Below are 22,312 nucleotides of genomic sequence, written 5' to 3' on the forward strand. Positions count from 1 at the left end.
TACTACTACAATCCTTACACACACAACAGCAGTCCCACTTAATTAGAAAATAAAAATGACTGAGTTTGTGATGGCTCAATGAAGGTCACTTCTGGACTGTGTTATTTTGCAGTAGGCATCAACCACATACCAGCAAATCCACGATACACAACAAAGCTACTTCCAAAAATAAAAATTGGAAAGTCCAGGGGGGAAAACACTAGAAATCATAGGATAACAAGTGTTTCATGTGACTTTGTATAACCTCCCCACAAACAAATCAGAATGAATGCTCAACCAACGGTGGATGTTGCATAACCGCCCCAGAAACTTTGTGTCAACAAACCAGGATTAATGCTTTAAAAAGGCAGGTAATTTAGAAACAGCCAATGATTCCAGTATGACAGTATCAAAGAGTCACTTAGCAATGGGAAAGTCTTACAGTGAGAGTGTGGAATATAGCAAATGCTCAACAAAAAGTACCGTAGTCTATCTTAGCTGCTCACTCAGCTTTTTGTGAACTCACTCCTTATCACTCTGCAGCAAAACACCAAGAATACTGAAAGACAAATAGTGCTTGGGAAAGCAATAGGTTCAACTTTTTAGGAGATATGTATCACTCTGTTCACAATAGACAGGACACTCAGTTTCAGGCCTTTAAAGCCCCAACATAGTGTTTGTGACTGGGTTCCCACCTTGCTGTAAACACTTTGGAAGAGAACGGACAATGAAAGTAGACATTTAGATGATCAAATGGGCAACCCAACATCTATGGAGTGGGAAGGACACATTCTAGTGTTGTATTCATGAGATGGAAGTCTGTTTGGGTGATCTGTGCTCAGAAGGGTGGCCTTTAAATAATTCTATAAATTAAAAAAAACCTAAAACTGCTGCAATATCTCTGGGAGAGATAGGCTGGACAAACACTTTAAAACTCCAAGCATAAACGACAACACTGAAAAAGAATAACACACACCCTTAAACCTTACAGACACTTAATAGTAAGGAAGAAGTTGTTTTGGAGATACTGAGGCACAGCCAAGAATCAAAAGAGCAGCTTCTGTTTCCCCATAATTAGGGTTTTCCAAGGTCTGAGGCCTTGCTGCTCTTGCATGTACAACCCCTGCTTTTGCCACTGCTTCCCTAAGCAGCAGCAGTAAGCTGCCAAGAACAAGAAAGAAACCAGACCTATTTTGTTTTGCCAGGAGGGGTGTGGCAGCTGTCTCCAGCTAGCTTGACTTAGCTCGAGACTGAAGTTTGGAGAGACCCTTACAGAATGGTCCTCTGAACATGCAGGCTTAGAATCTTTTGACTTATTCTGCCAGACTCAAGGAAGGGACCCCTGCAATGCGACAGCCTAATACCTATGTGGAACTAACAAAAGAATAGCAGCAATTGCAATGTTGTCATTTGGCTTGAGCTTTTTTACACATCCAAAGTGCTTCGCTTCCATTATCTTGCTGTAAATCGTACAGTAACTCAATAGGGGTACAATAACCCAACAGGCTCAGTGAGACACACACACACATGGCCTCCCCACTTGGCTCACAAGTCCATTTCAAGTCAAGCCATGGCCACCCACCATCATCTGCTGGGCAGGTAAAAACATGGCTAAGCTGAAATGCTTTTTCCTAATTGTCAGGTCTTTAGAAGCCCCTTACAAAGCTCCATCTTGTGCAATGCTCTGCAAGTCCTATACTGGCAAATGATCACCCAACAGCTCACCTGTCTAACTTGGCCCAAGAAGGGTAGGGAAAATAATGATCTAGTTCCCCATCCTAAGCCAGTACTATTATCCTCCATATTGCCTAAAGTCATTTAGCGAGTCAATAACAGATTCAGATTTTAGAACAGGGACTTCCTGATCCACAGCTATGTTCCTTAGCTGTGTTTATACCAGTTACAGAGAATACTATTACCATGCCTCTTTCCTTTCTCTCATGACAGCCTCTCTTCAGACTGCTAATTTCAATCCTTCTGTCTATCCATACCCTTTGAGCATGTGAGTGATGCCTCTCCATACAAATTTTAATGTTTTTTTATAAGACAGACCTCTGCAAATGTCAAACTTCTCTTGGCAAAGTCTTTACAAAAACAGATACTGGAAACATGTTATGTAGTTTCAACAGCAGAATTTTTTTTTTAAGGTACTGCACTCTGCTGGAGTATCTCAATGAAGGTAATCTTCGCCACTGTCAGATACTTGGCACCTTCAACCCAATAATGTTCCACCCATGTTATTTTTCCAGCTAGAACACTATTCCCCAATGCCAAAATGTTTATACTATAGGCATGTCTGCACTATATGCTTCATGAAGACAGCTTAAAACTACCATTCCCATAATGGTTTGCCTTTTTCTTATCTACCATAGCACACAGAACAATCAAGGCATTGTATTTGGGCATCACGTGAAAGTTCCCCATTCTTCTGGCACTTCAGCCTCCTAGCAGCTGGTCTCCCACAAGAAGTGGCAAAACCTCTACATGCCACAGTGACAAGTGAGGCAGCTCAAAGAGGCAGTTTCAAGGAGCCTCAGTGCAATCAATAGAACGTCTAGACAAGGTGCAGGCAACCTTTATAGCCATGAGGCATGTGGGGTGGATTTCAGCAATCCCATCATGCACCTCTCTCTCCCTGCCTAGCTTCTCAGTTCTCCCCAAAGACTGGGAAGCAGAGATGTGTGAAATGGGCAGAGAGATGGTGAGCAAGGTGAAAAGGGGGAGTTATCCCATGTACCAGTGGAATAACAACAACAACAACAACACCCCACCCATCTGGCTGGGTTTCCCCAGCCACTCTGGGCGGCTTCCAGCAAAATATTAAAATACAATAATTCATCAAATATTAAAAGTTTTGCAGTCATTGGACTAAGGGAACTAGAGTAGTCCCCTAAATGTTCCCCTGGTGCCCCCTTCCCAAAGCCTGGGAAGCTTCTGCCTAGCTTACGGAGGGAGGTGCGAGGTTCTGATGGGTCCGAGATCTGTCCTGCCATCTTCCCAAAGCCCATCCAACTTTTAGAAGGAAGCAGAAGAGCTCCAGGATCCTGCCAGAGCCCTGGAGATGCATCACATCATATTCATGACACTGACACCCCCCCCCCCCAACGGCCCTTGCAAGCTAGTGCCTCTGGCCCTAATTGTTCCCCTATGAAAAATTTCACTGCGCTCCACTGCCATGCACCTTCCGGCACGTGCAAATTTTGCTCCCAGCAGTCTGGCAAGCAGTTGTTGGACAGGCTGAGGGAAGCACAACACATTCAGGAGTGGCAGTAGGGATGGGTATTCCATGGTGGGCTTCAGAAAAGGCCTGTGTGGACCACAGGTTGCCCACCTGTAGCCTAGCCTATTTCATCACCCAGGAAGGAAACCTTATTACTCAATACTGGAAATGTGAAGATGCATGTAAGCCAACATGTTAGGAAGGAAACAAGACTAATGCTTAGAGCCTATGTGCTGGTTTAGCCCTTCACCTGTGTGGGTTTCAATTGGGGTGGGGGCAGGATGCAAACATGCAACCCATGACTTTTCCAAGTAGGGAGAGAGTAAATGCAGTTCGATTTGGCTAAACAGTTCTGTGTTGATGTACTTAAACTTGACTCGCCATGAACAATCCTTAAAACAATTCCATATAGAAGATGTATGTATTCATATAATCAGGCTTACCATTTCGAGACAGATCAAGTTCTACCAGCTGCATAAAGTTTGCTATCTCTGGAGGAAGCCGCTGAATTTCATTATCACTAAGCCCGAGTTTTCGTAACTTCACAAGCTGAAAGAAAGGCTGAAAGAGAAAATAATTATCCATTGTTAAGTGCGTATACAAAAACTGCAGGTAGTCATGTTAGTAGTCCATTAAAAAATAAACCCAGGTGGTATAGCAAAGACCATTTAATGTTCCCTAGTTAGTGACACTTTTAAGTCTCACTCTTTGACAGAGACTGCCCAGTGTGGAATATCCCCTGTGAGTACGCATGCATGGGGTCAAGTCTGAATGACAGCATTAACATGTGAGCCAATTTGGCCAAAGCTAACATTGATGGTGTTTCTTTGCTGCTAAAATTCCCTTTGCCTGAAATAGTGTTAAATATATAATTGTGATCACAGTGAATTCATCCGAAGCATCTTTTCAATTACTCGCAATGAAGATTTCATTACTTAATTTACCAGACTTAAGGAAATCAGCCCTGAGTGCTCACTGGAAGGACAGATCCTGAAGCTGAGGCTCCAGTACTTTGGCCACCTCATGAGAAGAGAAGACTCCCTGGAAAAGACCCTGATGTTGGGAAAGATGGAGGGCACAAGGAGAAGGGGATGACAGAGGACGAGATGGTGGGACAGTGTTCTCGAAGCTACCATCATGAGTCTGAACACACTGCGGGAGGCAGTGGAAGACAGGAGTGCCTGGCGTGCTCTTGTCCATGGGGTCATGAAGAGTCGGACATGACTGAACGACTAAACAACAGCAACAAAGACTTTGTCTCGTCACCCAAAGACTATTCTTACTTTCTAAATCGCATCAATTGAATGAATGGAGGAGAGCACAAAATTGTTTGCATCAGCCCTTCCTCCCAACACGTTTCATGTTTACCACTGCACAACCAACGATAAGGCTCTCACTCTCCTGATCCCCATGGACTCCCAGGCAGGCACTCCCTTGGTCAGGTTGCCTATTTCTGCAAGCTAAGTTGCTTATATCACTATATAACAGTGCTCTGTCCTCATAACCAGTATATCTGAACAAATTCACTCCTTTTTTATTTTAAAGGGTGCTGCTGCCTTGTTTTAATTTATTCAAATGGGGTCCGAAATTCATGGCTAGATTGTCCTTTTTTTCGCCACAGCTTGCTGCAACAGTAAGGCACACAGGATGACTTCCAGCATTCCACATAGTTGGACATTCATCTAATTAATTAATATTGGCTGATTAATATTCTGCAGCCTTTCTTTAATGTGCCTGTGGGAGGGGGGTTATTGTTTTGCAGTTTCATTTTACTTATTTACTTGTTTTATTCTGTGGACTGCCCTGAGAGCTTATGATGAATGGTACATAAAGCTAATAAATAAATAATTAGTTCTGGAGCAGTGTAAGTGCACACATCTCTATTCAGCTGGAGAGAAGTGGTTCTGCATACATTTCCCTTTACTGTGGTACCTCGGGTTAAGAACTTAATTCGTTCTGGAGGTCCGTTCTTAACCTGAAACTGTTCTTAACCTGAGGTACCACTTTAGCTAATGGGGCTTCCCACTGCCACCGCGCCACCGCTGCACAATTTCTGTTCTCATCCTGAAGCAAAGTTCTTAACCTGAGGTACTATTTCTGGGTTAGCGGAGTCTGTAACCTGAAGCGTCTGTAACCTGAGGTACCACTGTACAAGCACGAAACCATACCATTCATTGAAATGGATGGGAACTCCATTGTAAATGCATAGGAACTCATCACAATTCTCCAGTGGAATTCAGGCACCAGGAAGGAGAAAAAAGCATTTTTTCTAACAAGGTGGTGGAAGAAAAAGGTACAAGCATATTTCATTCCTGTCATATAAATCTAGAGCACATCTGCACAGTTTGTGACACACCAGAGTAGATCACAAGCTGTGGGGTGGCTTAATAAATCTTTTCTTTGTTGCAAAAACAGCTGTGCTGGCAGGCAAGAGGCAAGCTAATGTGCTGCGTTCAGCTTGATGGGCCCACAGGCTGGACAGATCTGCTCTAGAGGAAAGAAAATTGTTTAAACACATATATTATGTTAATTTTTAAAGTAGAGTCGACAACACTGTGTTGCAAATCAGAAGGGTGCATTTTGGGGATTCCTGGAGATAAGGATCAAAAGATTCTGTATCCCTTAGGGGCAAACTTACAACTTGATGTGTTTGCTGTTGCTGAAGAGATAAGAAAACACTCTTCCTTGCTTCTTCCTCCACATGCCTTACCTTACCTGCTTTAACCCATGTGTGTTTTGATATTATTAAAAGTAGCAGAATAGAAAGTGTGCCTCCCACCACCACCCAAAAATATGCAAATATTGTGGACAGTTTTTAATTAAGCTGAATGGAGCATTCAGGTTTTGAATTAAGTGATACAAATTCTAAATATTTAGAAGGATACAGTAAATCAGGGGAGCTTGCATCCAAACTGATGTTTTGAAAATGAAGCTAGTAAGATGCACTACTTCTACATCATTTGTTTTGTTCTATGATTGAACAGTGAATATATGTAGAGATTCTGACACCCACATACAATAGAAGTATTAGAAATTTGCTGGCACCATACACTGCCCATTTTAAGGTTTCTATGTGGCATGCAACGAAATGTTTTGCTTATAATCCTCCTGTGATTAGTACTTTGTGCTGACCCCAAGCTGTCTGCAGTAGCTTAGCAAAAAAAGGTCAACATTTGAAAAGTCAAAGCTAGTTTAGAAGCAGCCTGACTGAAAGAGACAAGGAGAATGAGCAACTTAGGACAGTCCAAGAAATACGTTCTGTGCACAAGAACGGCAACCAATTTGCATAATTCTTTAAAAGCACAACTTAAAAATCCATAATGTGGAATGGCACGTTGACATCAGACATTTATTTTGCTTACCTTCCCTCTTCCTACCACTACCACCTTGCAGAAATGATATCAAGAGCTCTCAAGTTGTCTGATGAGATGAACAGGCAAAGCCATAAACCACGCCTCCAGTAAGTGGAAGCTACTTCCACCTGACTTTGTCTTTCCTCCCAGCATGCTGCTTACAAAAGCCACCAGCCATATACAGTAACTTCAGTATGGTGTGCATGCATAAAAATCTGGCGTGTATAGGTTTGGATCACACTGCTGACACCTGAATTTTACTTGGGATACCACTTGTGCTAGTCAAACCTGCATTCTGTACACAACAACCTATTCAAATATTGCTTCCCACACATGTTACATGAGAAAGTCTTACATGAACAAACTTCCGAGAAGTCTCCCTCACGCTAGCAATCCTCCTCAGCTTGTGGACAGAAGAGGTATGCAATATCTTACTCATTGTGTGCAAACAGCTTTTAATCAAGAAGACTGTTTTTATAGAGATTCATGCGGTGATTCAAATTAAAACCCTGAACAAAAAAAGGAAGGGAATCTCACTGCACTTTCTTCCTCCTTTTTCCTTCTCCCACTCCACCCTGAATATGATCCCAAAGGACTCCCAGAGACAGGACCCACTTTTTTAGAACACTTGGCATGGCATTCTCATAGCATCCTCTGCCATTTCATTGAACCTCTGGGCTGCTCCAACCTAAAATATAATTTAGCTTCAAAACTTTGTACCACTACCCATTACTGAAATGAGTGCTCACCTGTACGTAGGTGATTTGTGGTTTTAGCCTTTTTTTGTAATTATTGCTTAGGACTTTTAAAAATGTACTTACACCCATGTCCCTGTGGGCAATGGATGCATCTTATAAAATGTTACAGCAATGATTGTAAGCTTCCCTTATTCAGTCTAAAGATGTAGTGGTTACACTGCATGCAAGTATAGTGTTAGTAATTTGTGACTGTTTTCCTCCATTTGCTAAGGGCCCAGTAGGTAGATCAGGGCAGAGGTTTCCTAACACATGCACACACCCCTTTTAGAGCCAAGGGAAACATTTGGAAATTTTAGAAACTGTTGCAGGCACCACAAAATACCCATTTCACAGAAGAAAAACTGGCGGTGCTCAGAACCAACCCCACAAACAGGCAAAACACCCACCTCCAACCAAAAAGACAGACAAAAGCAGGTAACCCTTGCAAGCCAAAAAGCAATGATTTTAAGAAACTGGGACAGAAGGTTTTGGCAGGTGCCAAGGGAGGTTTTGAGTGTGATGTTGGGGATTCCAGGGTTAGTGGTTATGGTGCATATGGTGCAGCTATGTGATATAGCTAAGAATATATTCCGTCACACCTCTGTGATTAATGCAGCAGTTTTCTTGAAGAAGGAGAACCAGATCTGTCATCCGCTTTTAAGTCACCTCAGTTTTAATGAGTGCATGAGCTTTTAGCCAATAGCTGAGAACTGAAAAAGTTGAGCATTTGCCCCTCCCTCCCACAATTTGTATTGGACATCCATCCATTTAAAAGATGTAGTCACAGAAACAGGAACAGCCCTTTGTTTTGTTGTTTAACATAAATGGGACCAAACCCCATACAAAACATCCAAACACCAACCTGGCGGGGAGTGGAGTTGCTGTTTTAGGAGGCAGCCCAGCACAGAATCAAGGGAAAATATTTCAAATTCCTCAAGCACCAGGAGCAATTTTCAAGGTGCCTAGGGTTTTTCCAGCCACACAACACAAATCTGCTGCTGTGGTGCATTAAGAAAGGATGCACAGGGTCACCCTGCAAGGATCACTTACTCACCCTCTGCACACACTCTCTAACAAAATCACTGAGATTATCTGCTGGTGCATCCTTGGTCATTAGCCAAGTAGGTGAGGCTCATTTGACAACAACAAGCAACCTAGCCTTTAGTTTCATAAACACAGTCCTGCAGAACACTCTGCCGATAGGGAGGCAACAGGCTCCTTCTGTTCCAACTCTGAAATGCCTGCTGAAAGCTTTTCTATTTCATCAGGCATTTTTAGGCACTTAAGAATACAACTTTTAAATGGTTTGATGTTAAATTTGATGTTGATTTGTTTAAAAGTTTGTACAATTCAATAAAAATTAATTGGCAACAAAAAAACACCTTTCCACAATAGTTCTCTGATTTCAAAAACATTACATGGAATTTATAGTATTGGTTTTATGTAAAGTTGCTGTGAACTGTTTCGATGTTTTCTTTATGATTTAGCAGGATATAAATATTTTTATAGCTGTTCTTAACATTTTTCAGTCATTCCCGATCACGTAAAATTGAACTAAAGCATACTAATCAAGGGCTGCCCACTAGCCAGTCTAAACATTACTGATACCAAATGGGGATCACTTTCAAATCACCCTCACTGCAGCTGTTATTTCATGGTAGACAGATAGTGTACAGCAGCTACCTCATGCAGCCTGGTGATTTTCTATGTACCAGTGGAAGCATCTGAAAATGCTATGTGCCAGTGCGGTGGAGGGGGGAAATCACACCAGCTATATCATGACCTTTTACTTTCAGTAGCTTATCACTGCCGGTAATAGATGCCACATAGAGCAATTAACAGTAGTCCTTTCTTACTTAATTGTACACATGTAGACAGTTTTGCCAACAAACAAGGGTGTAAACACCATCTCACAGAAATTGCAGATTTAACACCTTAGCTGTTTTTTGTTTTTTAACACATGGCAAGTGTTATAAGCATGGTTCTCACTGTGTCCCCCCCCCCCTAAATTTCTGTCTCATTCTTTCTCCAAAAGAAGTGCAGAGTGGCAAACAACCAAGCCATATAATACAAAAAAGCTGGCCGCCTTATCTTTTAATGCTTCTAAGACTTTAATAGATGCCTTGTTCAATTTGTACTCTTTCACAGAATGGTATTTCGTAATTAGTAACACAGGTTAGACAACAGAGGTAGAGGAGGCATTAAAGAGTGCAAACCTTTGCAGGATCATGCTGAAACCAAAACATCCATAAAATCTGGGCGTGGCTCACTCACTTGAGATCTGGCAGGTGATCTCAAGTCTAACAGGGTTAGCAAAATAAGACGATTGAAAAGGTAGACAAGAGGTAGAGTGAGCAGAATGACTGAACTCTCACCAAATGCTGGCACTTCCCTCTGACATCGCCAGTCTAGTCGTGGCAGCTGTGCTCAGAAAAGCTTCTCATCTGTGTGACCTACACTCCTACAAAGAGGCCAATTTTGAGCCTGTCTACATTACTGCAGACCCACTCGGGGGTGAGGAGGGAACGGGGAAGCAACTCAACAGAAGCGAGGGCCTTCTGTCACAGACAATTCAGAGTTACTGCAAAACCTAACTTCCACATGCTCACTTCAGTAATGCACTGAAATCATTGCTTTGCTTTGTTTTCTTGTGGGCACAGATTTACTCCCACACACGCACACAACATGTAGAATGAGCAGCAAAAGCAGCGAAGATTAAAGAGCATCTGCTGCGAGACTCATCAGATCACAGCAGAGGGAGAAAGCTTTCACCTCCAGCTGCTGCAGAGGAAACCTATAATCATAGTTTGTTACTGGATGCTACCGAATCTGTGGCCAGTTTAACTGGAAACAGAGAAACAAGGACTGGGGCATACACTAGCAAGCCGGATAGTCATGCTCAACAGCGGGAAAGGGGAAGAGAGAATGTAGACAGATTACTTCTATAACCAGCAGTGCCATGGAGAATATGTAAACAACCCAGCCTGCCACTTTGTATAAGTAATTCTTACACAACCAACCACAAAATTGAACAACATAACAATGTAGCACAAAAGAAAGAAAACATTAAATACCTTGACTTTGCCTTATAGTCCCCTGAAAGTGAATTGAATGGTACAAACTTTCCCTTTAAGAAACAATATTTTTTTGGAGTTTTACAGGTCTGTGCCGTTGCTGTTGTTTTTTAAAAAGCCTTCAGAAGTTATCAGTGAGGGAACTACCTAGTTTGAGACTGATGGAACCTGATGTGTTCCCGAATGCTCAGGGAGATTTTGCAGTGAGGGAAGCTGGCCATTCTGTCGAAGCCCTGCTCTCGCTATGCAATGCAAAGATGAAATGGGCAGCCGACACAATTGCCGACTCCTTGGCATTCTGGGGAACTTCAGACTAAGGAAGCATGGTGGACGAAGACGAGCGCACAAATCTTGCTCCAAAGCCAACTAAACACTGGCTAGTGCAGGTACACAGCCCAGCCCTGTGGTGCTTCTGGGACCAGCTCTGTCAATGGAGGCCCCGGTAGCCCTAGTGGCTAGAAGCGCCTTTTACCAGCTGCACCAGCTATGACCACCCCTGGAGAGCTTGGCCACAGAAGTTTGGGCAGTGGTGGCTTTGAAACTAGATTACTACAATGAAGAAGAAGAAGAGGAGGGGGAGTTTGGATTTGATATCCCGCTTTATCACTACCCTAAGGTGTCTCAAAGCAACTAACATTCTCCTTTCCCTTCCTCCCCCACAACAAACTCTGTGAGGTAAGTGGGGCTGAGAGATTTCAAAGAAGTGTGACTAGCCCAAGGTCACCCAGCAGCTGCATGTGGAGGAGCAGGGAATCAAACCCGGTTCACCAGATTGTGAGTCCACCACTCTTAACCACTACACCACACTGGCCCTTTATGAGGAGCTTCCCAAGACCCCATCAGCATATAGAACCTGATTTGTTGCTGGGCCACATTCTAGGCATCACTATCTGTATTTAAAACTGTATTGTGACCAGTTTACTTGCAGGATTGCCCTACCCTATGGATGCCCCCTTGAACACTTTGATCTGCAGCACTGTTACTGTGCCACAGGTGCCACATAATACTCATTCCAAGCTTGCAATAAATTGGGCTTCTAGGCTGTTGCATCTACACTTAGGAACTGCCTTCCTCTACACTGTATTCTTTTTGGTGCCTGCTTGAAATATTTTTGTTTAGGACAAGCCTATCCAGACATGTAGAAGTAGTATTAGAAACTTAAATATATAATCTAATTGCCAAATGGCACCTTAGACCTAGGTTATGGTTGCCACAATAGAATGTCTAGGTGGTTTGGGGGGGGGGTTGCAATGAGATTTGTTGTTGTTTTCATTTCTACACTGCTTTATATTTTAAAGAAAATACATCAAAGTGGTTTGCAACACATTAAAACATCAAATAAAGCAATCCAGAATAAAACAAATTCAAAGGAAACTGTTTCAGGTCCTTCTCTAAGTGACATTTTGCTTTCTCCAGTCATCAACCTGGCATCCAGAGATCTCCATGTGGTTGCAATTGGACCCACACCAGTCACAAAATGCACCTGGTGCCTGGCTAATTTCTAACATTGCAAAGAAGTTACATGTGTCTACTCTAATCTACTTAGAAGTTTTATTAAAACAAGCAATATATGAATTTTGTTAAATATATTTTCCCTCCCCCTTAATTGCAAAGCTTTCGTGAAGATGGGCAATTACTGAGTTAGTGCTCTGCATTAAGTAATTACAGCAGTTGTTGAAATCTGAAGTACGCCACACTCATTGCAGCTACTTTTAAAGCACTTGGGATTAACGAGAGAGAGAGAGAGATACTAATGATGTACAGAATGAAATCTCAAGTCGCATCCCAAGAAGGAAAGGTCTGCACTCCCTTCCTACCGCTAATCTACACATTGTTGTCCACACAAATCTGGAGGCAGCAAGCATGTGAAGAGAAGAAATGTGTATGTGGACTATTTGGGGAAGGGGGATAGCTCAGTGGTAAAGCATCCGAAAGCTCCTGGATTCTCCAGGTATGGTTGGGAGAGACTCCCTAGCTGAAACCCTGAAGAGCATCTTCCAGTCAGTATCAACAATACAAAGTAAGATGGACCAACAGTATAAGGGAGCTGCCTATGGTTCCTAAGAGATGACCTGAGATAATGGCAGAGGATGCATTTCATTTTTTCTAAGAATGTGAATTCATGATGCTAAGCGGTTCTGTATAAACATACAAACCTATTTGGGAGAGGGAAGAATTCAACACAGGGGTCACACAGGAAAAATGCAATGAACCTCCCACTAATTCTCACATAAGCTGGTCTTACTGGGCTATGGACATTTCTTGTTGTGTCCCTTATACGCCCACCCATCCTCGCAACCCATCCCTTCCCTCATTAAATCCACCATTTAAGCCCACATTTTCCAGCTGGGTCTTGTACCGTACACATTGGTTTCACTACAAGGACAGATGAAAATCCCTATTGTACTGTTGAGAATAAGGTTTTTGCCAAAGTATGTCTACACATTGCAAGAAAACAAGTGTTACTGGAAGCACTTGGGTGTAACTGAGTGCAGGCCTGAGCCCTGTTGATTTAAGGCGTTTTCAAACCAGGTTTTCCACTCCAAATTTATAGAGGAAAGGCTGTCATAAAACATTGTGACAGGGAAGAAAGACATGACGTGACAGCTAAATCCAGAGTTTCGTCAGGTTTTTGAAGACCTGCACTTCTGTCTATCTGGCTTAGCATCAGAGGTGTGCCTCAAGTGTCTTCAAATTGCTTTGGAGGATCCTAGGATGGAGTTTACTTACCTAACTTTGAGGCCACCCGATACCATACGTCACATACAAAAAGAAAGAAAACAGTGAACACTATAAAATGTTCACAATAAAAGAAACAGAAATGTCAGCAAGATATAAAAATCCTACACTACTTCACAAGGTTGTTGTGAGGATATAAATGAAGAGGGAGAGAACCACTTGAGACACTTGGAGGAAAGATGGGTTGTAAATGCTAAAAACAAAAGCAGGTGATAAAAATTCTCTGAGTACAGTGGTACCTCGGGTTACATATGCTTCAGGTTACAGACTCCACTAACCCAGAAATAGTACCTCGGATTAAGAACTTTGCTTAAGGATGAGAACAGAAATCGTGCTCTGGCAGCGCGAGGCCCCATTAGCTAAAGTGGTGCTTCAGGTTAAGAACAGTTTCAGGTTAAGTACAGACCTCTGGAACGAATTAAGTACTTAACCCGAGGTACCACTGTGGTTCCCAACATCAAGCCTTCCCAAAGGCTTGGATTAAAGTTCCTTGATGGAGACTGCCGGGTCATTGGCCAGCCTGCAGTCTAAACTGTAGGCACTTACACTCCTTTTGACAATGCGTCCAAAATTTAAGAAGGCTGCAGAAAAGTATAAAATTAAAGAAGTTGTTAGACCCATTTAGCCACTACAGTGCAATTTATTATTATTATTTTTTAAATGCATGTTAATAATCCAAGTGCTCTTTCACTTAAGCAGTCTGAAGAGCCTCAAGGAACAATGAAAATACTCTGATCATATTAACTTACAATAAGAGGAACAAAAAGTAACATGCAAACAGGGGCGGGTGGGTGCTTGAGGCAGGCCTTTGAATTCAGTCAGAAGGCTATGCAGAGCAAGTAAACAGGCGAGCATCTTTATAGCTCTGTGCTTCTTCCTCCATGCTGCTCTTCCAGCCCCTCCATCCCATTTTTTCCCCTCCCACCCAGTTTTCAGGGTGTTTTCCCTCAGTCAGCATTCTACAGGCACTGGGCTTGCTCAATACCCATGAGGATGTTTGGATGGAATATCCTCCCTGCTGCAGCCACCCATGCCTTTGTAGGGTTTGTATCTCTGAATATATCAGGGGTACCCCATGCCTGCTCCTACCTCCCATTTGTGCAAGTGCGCTGCAATTCAGGCTATCTAAACAATGGCATTCAGATAACTGAATCAGAATTAGAGTATCATATTTGTTTTAGAACATTGCAAGTATTTTTAAAAAACCAAGTTTAGCTTGAAATACCAAAAAAAAACCTCATCACAAGTATAAAAAATAAGAAATTTAAGGAGGTGATGTACCAATTCATATTTTAAACTGATAATTCAAATACCTATATATATGTTGCTGCTATCATAAGAACACAAAAAGAGTTGACTGGATCGGACCACCTAATCCAGCATTTTGTTTTCTCACACAACTGTCTGCAAAACCTTGAAGCAACTTGCGCTATCCTCACTTCATTGCAACCCCTAACTAGAAAACTTGCTTTCATATCGACACCATCACATGGCTGAATCAGGACCAATTGTAAATCGCCTCACATTTAGTGTGGGAACAGGACACAGTAACATCCTGTAAGAACAGAAGCCAAAAGGTGACTAATCACCTGTGAAAACAACGTTAGGGACTGTTAAGGCATCAACAAGGCATGAGACGCGAGATATTCTCATGTGGGTCCTGGGTATAGTTGAGAAACTACACAAGCAGTATTGTCAGAAACATTTACATCCCAAAAAGCGCTGCCATGCACAGTCCACACAACAAGTCCAGAGAGCAGTCTGAAGGCATATAACACAGTTCCACTACTACTGGAACTAAGCCGGAACTATGTTGTTTTGTTTTTTGTCCTACATAGTTGCTTGTTTAACTACAAATTGCATTAGTGGGGAGAATGCCTTGCCCACCACAGGTGTACCCTTTCGAAAGACTGACTTCATGACAGTGGAGAGGTGGGCAGTGACAACCCTTCCTCCACCACAGGAGAATTACTAGAATAGTAGTGTTCCAAGCTCCTTGGAGGAAGAGCAATATATACGGAAGCATTGCAGGAACCTCAATTATCCAGTTTCACATATGTCTGGCCTTGCTCATGGTACAGTATCACCTGCATACCTTAGCTGACTTGAAGCCATGCCATGCCTTAAAACCTGCTGTTCCAGAGAATCTAGATATTTCAAAAGAGAATGTTCAGGCAACAAGCCATCCACTTCAGCGATAAAACTTGCTGGGTGGAAAGAAACTCTATTATTATTATTATTATTATTATTAGCATAAGGAAATGTCAGTTCCATTATGTATTAGCAATCCTCCAAATGCCATTTACCAGTAGTTTCTTTCTGTCTCTCTCTCTCACACACACCCTATATTGTCATCTCTCAGGGAAAGGCATGAATTGCTTTAAAGTCTCAAGGCTCGCAAACGAAAACACATTGTTTCTTGCCTAACTGTGATTAGCCTTCCTCTTTATACTAAACTGCTAAGGCAGCCTTCTAGAACCTGTTTTGGATTCCAGCCTCCATCAGCCCCCAGACAGAATCCTCAATGGTCAGGACTGGGGGGGGGGGCGGCTGTAGACCAGAACATCCAAAGGACAGCAGGTTGAAAAAGACTGCTTCTGTTATATATTTCCTGAAAGGAAATAGCTATAAAAACATGCACACTGCATTGCCCCCACACGTTGCTTGATCTGTTCTTCCTACACATAATCAGGGTGGCAAAGAGATTTCCATTATGCTTTGGAAGTTTTCCCCTATCAGGACAGGTATGTGGGGTTATTGTTTTCTGTCTCTACTATACATTGGATTCCCCCCTCCCCTTATTTGCACAAGTTATCAAATGTTCAGAGAGCTAATTTAGGCAGCCTTTCAATGTTTTCACACCTTGGGCAATTTATGTATTTATTAAGACCATATCTATGCTATGGAATTGCAAAGTTCTGGACATTGGATCTGAGGGCCAAACTACACCTGATGTTAAATCTGTTAGCTATGAATCCACGATTGTAAGCTATCCTGCTGGCAATGACAACAACTGGGAAAGACAAAGATGTGTTCCTGGTAGTCACTTGCTAGACTGTGTAGCCCATGCATTTAAGAAGGCATAAAATATAGTGAAGGGAGTACCTTCCCAGATATCAACCATGTCAGATAACCGTATGCTCAGCAGTAGATGCCTTGGTGCTGCTGTCAGCAATGGGTGCTCAGTTGGTATTCACTCATTGCGGGGCCTTTTCAGTGGTGGTCCCCTGTTTGTGGAATGCTCTCCTTAGGAATATGCATCCATCTTTATCATCAGTAACTTTCAGGAGAAACTTGAAAACATTCCTCTTTACCCAGGCATTTGATAGCTAAAGAATACTGTTCCTGGAAACACTGAGACCACTGAGTGGAATCAATATTTTTAACTCTATGCTTTTAGAATGTTTCAGACTTACTGGTTTTAGAGTGCTTTTAATTGTAGTGGGGGTTTTTAAAAAATATCTTCATTTTTAAATTGTGGGTAACCCTGGGCTCCTTCGGGAAGAAGGGCAGGATATAAAATTCAATAAATAATAATAAATACAGGAAGGTGCAAAACAAAGACCATAAAAATGAAAATATGTACACTCAGATGTTTGGTAAACTGCACAAAATGTTATTTAGACCAGAGAGAGGTATTGGCAGAGGTGTGAGATGATAGATAGATAGATAGATAGATAGATAGATAGATAGATAGATATCATCACAGTGCCTGTAAATAAAAGGTTTGGCTTTATTTTAATGGAACCACATTTCTTTTGTTTACATAGAAATATCTATCCTTCCCTTCTTAATACCTATGGACTACTCAAAGCAGCTCAAAACAGGGGTCAGCAAAAAGCTCTCCCAACCCCCATGCCCAACTAGGTTTATGAAAATGAAAGTTCAGGGGTCGGGAGGAGAATCAAGAGTAGGACCTTCATGTGAAAAACGTTGTGAGCTCATTTCTGGTACTGATCATAAATTTATAGGCTGAGCATGTGCTCAGAGGCAGCTTGGTTCTAATTCTTCAAATCAAGTCCACCCAGTCAAGCCTCTATTTTGCAGTTGCCACTGGCTGAGCCACAGTAAAACAAAACAAAATAGAACCCTCAAGTGTTAAAGCCTGCCAGTTCCTGCCTTACGACCCTTGGAAATAACAATATTCCCTAAAACAATTTCAACGGAAGCAAGGGCCGCAGATAAAATGCAACCTTTATTTACCAGCTGGTGGTTATTTTTCTTTGGCTGTGGGGAGAAGCAAGTGGAATGCTGGAATGTGACCTGGGTTCAAGCCCTAGAAACACTTCCTGGATCTGACATGTTACTAACCATACATCACTGGGCATTGCTCTTGCAAGGACAGATGAAAATGAATGAATGAATGAATGAATGAACAAATTAATGAATGAATGAAACACTTTTGTTGAATTCAGAAAACACACCAAGCCACACTTTGTGGTAACTATAGACTAGAAGCATAAACATACAAAAAGTTCACTCCCCTGACCAGGATGCAGCATCTCTGCAAAAAGAGTGATGACTAACTCCTTTGCTCATGCGGACATCACACCAAAGTCCCTTCATGTCATACTCATCTGAAGTGGGCTCCTCACATTAAAAACAGCCTCAGGCTCTGCATGTTGATGTCTGCGTAGGGGGAGTCAGTGTCTACGCACAAAGGCTTGCACACATTCAGAAACCCTATGGGCCACACACAACTAAGTCCTACTCAGAGTAGACCCACTGAAAGCAACAAACCTAAGTTAGTCATGCCCATCAAGAGAAGAAGAAGAAGAAGAGTTTTGGATTTGATATCCCGCTTTATTACTACCTGAAGGAGTCTCAAAGCTGCTAACAATCTCCTTTCCCTTTCCCTTCCTCCCCCACAACAAACACTCTGTGAGGTGAGTGGGGCTGAGAGACTTCAGAGAAGTGTGACTGGCCCAAGGTCACCCAGCAGCTGCATGTGGAGGAGCTTCAATGTCTACTGTGAGCAGGACTAGACCCTGCCTGATCAGGATCACAGAATGAGTGAGTGCCTGTGTGTGTAGACAGGTTTTCCCCATGAAGACATCCACACAATGCATGGATAGAGGGGTGTGTGGGCAGATAGCAATGTGACTTGGGGGGGCAGTAGTCCGGCCTTGCTGTGCCTACTACTCATACAGCCCCTTTCACCCAAGTAACTTCTGAAGGGGGCTTGAATCAGAGTTGGCAAAAACCATGGTTTGAAAACAACTTCAAACCATAGCTTCTTATTCTGGTTTGGTGATCACTCATAAGCCTTCCCCCCACCCTAGTTTAGACATCCACTTCAAACCAGTTATACTTTCTTAACCATGTTTTGCTCTGAGAAGAGTCACTGTAAACTGAGAGTACAATAGAAATAAGGTTAGTTCTTTAGAAGACCAAATATAGGAGCTGAAGGTATTGTATTTCTTAAAGGAAAAGTTCAAGAATGGAAAGACAAACATGTTTATCACTTTTAAGAAGCATGTTGTCGGGTTCAATGACTTTACCCAGACAAACAAACTGACAGACCGCAGCATGATATTTGAGCATGAAGCAGCTACAAACACACACACAGTATGGCTCAGTGATTTGGCATATGACTCGCACAAAGGTCTGCACCCATGAAGCTGTGCCTTTCAATCCTGGAAGAAGGCAATCTAAGAAGAATAGTTTTTCTAATGAAGTTCCCTTTCCAGAGGGGAAGCACAAACTGAATATGGCAGAGACATAGCTCAGTGAAAGAGCAATGTGACCTCCAGTAAAATAATATCAGAGAGCAGGACTAGGAAATACCTATTTTTCTAGAAAAATAGGTGCCGGTACGCACCATGAAGTTCTTACAGTAAGTGCCACATTTTTTAACAACCAAAAAAGAGGTGCTGGTACTGTGTACCCTTAAGTACCCCCTGGGGGGAAGCACTGAGAATACCATTTTCTAAGATTTTGAAAAGCCAGTACTAGAGAGAGTTGATAGGTCTTCTTATTACAGAATGTTTGATTCCAAATCAATGCACAGGCAGTGAAGTAGTATATTGTATATATCATTCCCACGGAATTCAGCTAACCTGATTTAATTCAAGACAGTTCCTTATATCCTAGATGGAATGAATCATCACACAGAATACTTCAAGTCCTCTGACAATTTATAGGTGCTAAAGTCCTTTGCCCCTAGGGTACGGGTTCTAAGTGAAAATAGCAAAAGGAAACAAACAACACTCATCCTATAAATTGAGAATTGATTAATTCTCAGTCTTTCTTCTTCAAAAGTGGCCTACCTACCAAAAGCGATGATTCTGCTCCATTCTAGTAGCTACTTGAACCAAAGGATGCACTCCAGGCTTGCACTCCTAAGCAGCTAAAAAGTTCAATATGGAAAAGCAGACTTCCGCATCTCTTACAGCAGAGATGTTGGAATTACCTAGATATTGCTGGACTCCAACTTGCAGCAGCAGCCAGTGCAGCCAACGGTCAGGGATAATGGGACCTGAAAGTCCAGCTGTATCCCATCCCTGTCTTATAGAATCAGGAACCATTGCTATAAACCAAATGTGGCTCAGAATACACACCTGTCTTCATTATATTGTTTCCAGTGGGATGCAGATTCATATGCACATTGAAATGCTCATTAGTATTTTGACACAACTACCCATGCATAAATGGTGGGGAGGGTTCTTAAGCATGACCAGAGCTAGATAAGGGTGATGTTTTCTCCAAGTGTCATGCATGCTGATCCAGCAGACATGCCTGTACATCACATCACATGGAAACTTTTACCAAAATCCAGTAGCTAAAACAGCAAGCGGCAGCTTTCCTCAAGCTGAATTCTCCACCCATGCTTCTTTCAAGTTACTCTCTCAGGTCCTTGCCTGTTCTGTCCTTCTATTTCAGCCTCTGTCCTCTGTGCAGCTTGTCACTTAGCTTCCCTGTATCCCAAGTTCTCAGACATACCCTGTGTTTCCACTTTAATCTAGGCATACCAAAAACCTTCTCTTCCCTCACAGAAACTGGACTGCAAAGGGCTTAGTTCCCCAAGAAACCACAGCAACTCAGCCAGTCAGTACCACAGGCTGTTCACCACCACAAATGTAGATGTGGTGGTACTTGATTCATAAACTTGTACAGTGAAAGGGGAAGTATCTACTGGTACATTAAGGGGGGGGGGAAGAGTGGCAGAAGGAGACTTACTTGAGGCCATAAAAATGCTTTCTGCCCATATTTTAAATCCATCTAAAGACCCTTTTCAGAACCACTGGTAAAAGCAGCACATATCAATACCATTGCTGCATCTATGGATTATATCACTCACTTATAATGAGGCCTCACTACAGACTTACCCCAAGTATTTCAGAAGAGATGCAAGGTAATTTGAGCTGACGTGGTTAAGTTTTAGTCACAGGGTCTGCTTTATTTGTACCGTGCGTGTTTTTAAAATATAAAATAACCCACTCAGAACCTTTTTATTTGGACAGGCTAACAAAAGGCTAACACAACCCCCCTCCAAAAAAAAAAAAAAAAACTAACACAGCAGGAAACTAGAAATTTATAAAACAATGTTTGCAATAGTTCCTGTGTAAAGGGGATAGTTCACATGGTCTTCTCCATCTCATTGTAAATCCAAATGTTCTATTTTCCATGGTGAACCTGAGCATGGGCCAGTTCCTATAAGCGGCCACCCTCATGACCACATTAATTGAACACAATACCACAATTCCCATCTCCACAGTAATACCTGAAAATGGAAGGTTAGTTCCAGCACTACATTACCCAGTGGAAAAAAATCCAGAAGTTAATTTACATCAGGAAGACAGGGGCTACCTAACAAGAGCCCAGTACCACTTTCACTATTCTCCTATATCTTGGGTCCCAAGTTTGTTTGCTCCTCATTTATTCTTTCCTGACAAGATGCTATTCTAAAATCTCATTCCTACCTGGCTGTGAAGCAGGACAGTTTTTGTTTTTTTAAACAAGGCAAACAGGCCGTCACACAAATGGAAAAGCAGGTCTTGCAAGACTTGAGACTTAGGGCTGTGTTGGCAAGGAAGGCTGGCGCCCAGGCAGAGACAGCTGTTTTTCAGGTCCCTTTCCCTACCTAGCTAGCTCCTCCCCCCACACTTTCTCCTCTTGTCCATCCCAAACTAGCGAGCGGTGGGGGGCGGGGGCTTTTGCTAGCGCGCTCTGACAGAAGCCCATGCGCCAAAGAGACCACCGTCGGAATGTATTGATGCCGTCGTGAGAACGGGGTCACGACACACTCCTTCCGAGTAAACCAGTCACCCGCGCTGGTAGGTGGCTCAAGAAGAGCACTAAGAGCGGAACTCCCCCCCCCCCCCCGCCGCGAAGTTCAGAAGTTTGAGAAACGGCACTGATTTCAATGGGCCAACCCCCCCCCCCCCCCACTGCTGCTAATGGTTGCTCCCAGTCCCAGCCGAGGTGAAGAAACCTCTCGCGGACTCTTTCACCTTTAGGGTCGGGGAGAGGCGAGAGCGGCGCTCAACTCCTGACCCACCTGCGAAAATGAATCTCTCCCCTCTCTCTCTCTCTCACACACACTCACACACACGCACACACACACCCCAACGGCGGCCCCGCCGTCTCTTCGCCCCCTCTCTAGCTCACCTTCGGCAGCTCTCGGAGCTGGTTGGCGTCGAGCAGGAGCTCTTCGAGGCTGCGGCTGTAGCGGTAGATTTCCTCGGGCACGGCGGCCAGCGAGCAGTGGCGCTTGTCGATAATCTCCACATGACGGTTGCACCGCCACAGCGGGATGCAATGAAACATAGCAGCAAAGGCGGCGGCGGCGGCAACCCTCTGCCTGCCTCCCGCAGCCCAACCCTCGGCAAGCTGCGCGAGGCTCGCGCGGCCACTCGGGGCAGCGCCTCAGCCTCCCCGCGGCCCCCTGCCCGGCTCGGCTTCCAGTTCCAGCGCCAGGCGCGCGAGCGCGAGGCTTCTTTCGCCCTCAGCCAGCGAGCGCGCGCCGGGAGAGAGAGGAGAGGAGAGGAGCGCGGAGGGGGGCGGCTCCAAACCCGGCCCTTAGCAACCCTCGCCGCCGACGCCGGCTCCCCAGGCACGTCGCCTTCGCTGGTCTGCAAGCCGCCGCCTTCGAGGCCGCCCTCGCCTTCTCCTCTCCTCAGCAAGTCCCGGAGGAGGAGGAGGAGGAGGCGGCGGCAGCTCCTGCAAACATTCGCCTGGGACAGGAGAAAACTCTTTCCTGCCGCTCCA

General features: G+C 43.5%; 1 protein-coding gene across 1 annotated transcript in view; it reads right to left on the reverse strand.

Annotated features, from left to right (window-relative positions):
- The window catches only part of LRRC1 (leucine rich repeat containing 1), a 59,587-nt gene extending 37,500 nt beyond the window's left edge, over positions 1-22,087 (reverse strand). Inside the window, exons 1-2 of the mRNA XM_083431686.1 lie at positions 21,713-22,087; positions 3,643-3,760 (exon numbers count right to left, since the gene is read on the reverse strand). Coding sequence (XP_083287812.1) covers positions 3,643-3,760; positions 21,713-21,871 — 277 coding nt within the window. The 5' untranslated portion in view covers positions 21,872-22,087. The remainder of the gene's footprint in view (positions 1-3,642; positions 3,761-21,712) is intronic.
- Between the last annotated feature and the right edge of the window lie 225 nt (positions 22,088-22,312).

The sequence above is a fragment of the Podarcis tiliguerta genome, assembly GCF_965153285.1.
Source record: "Podarcis tiliguerta genome assembly, chromosome: 3".
NCBI lineage: Eukaryota > Metazoa > Chordata > Lepidosauria > Squamata > Lacertidae > Podarcis > Podarcis tiliguerta.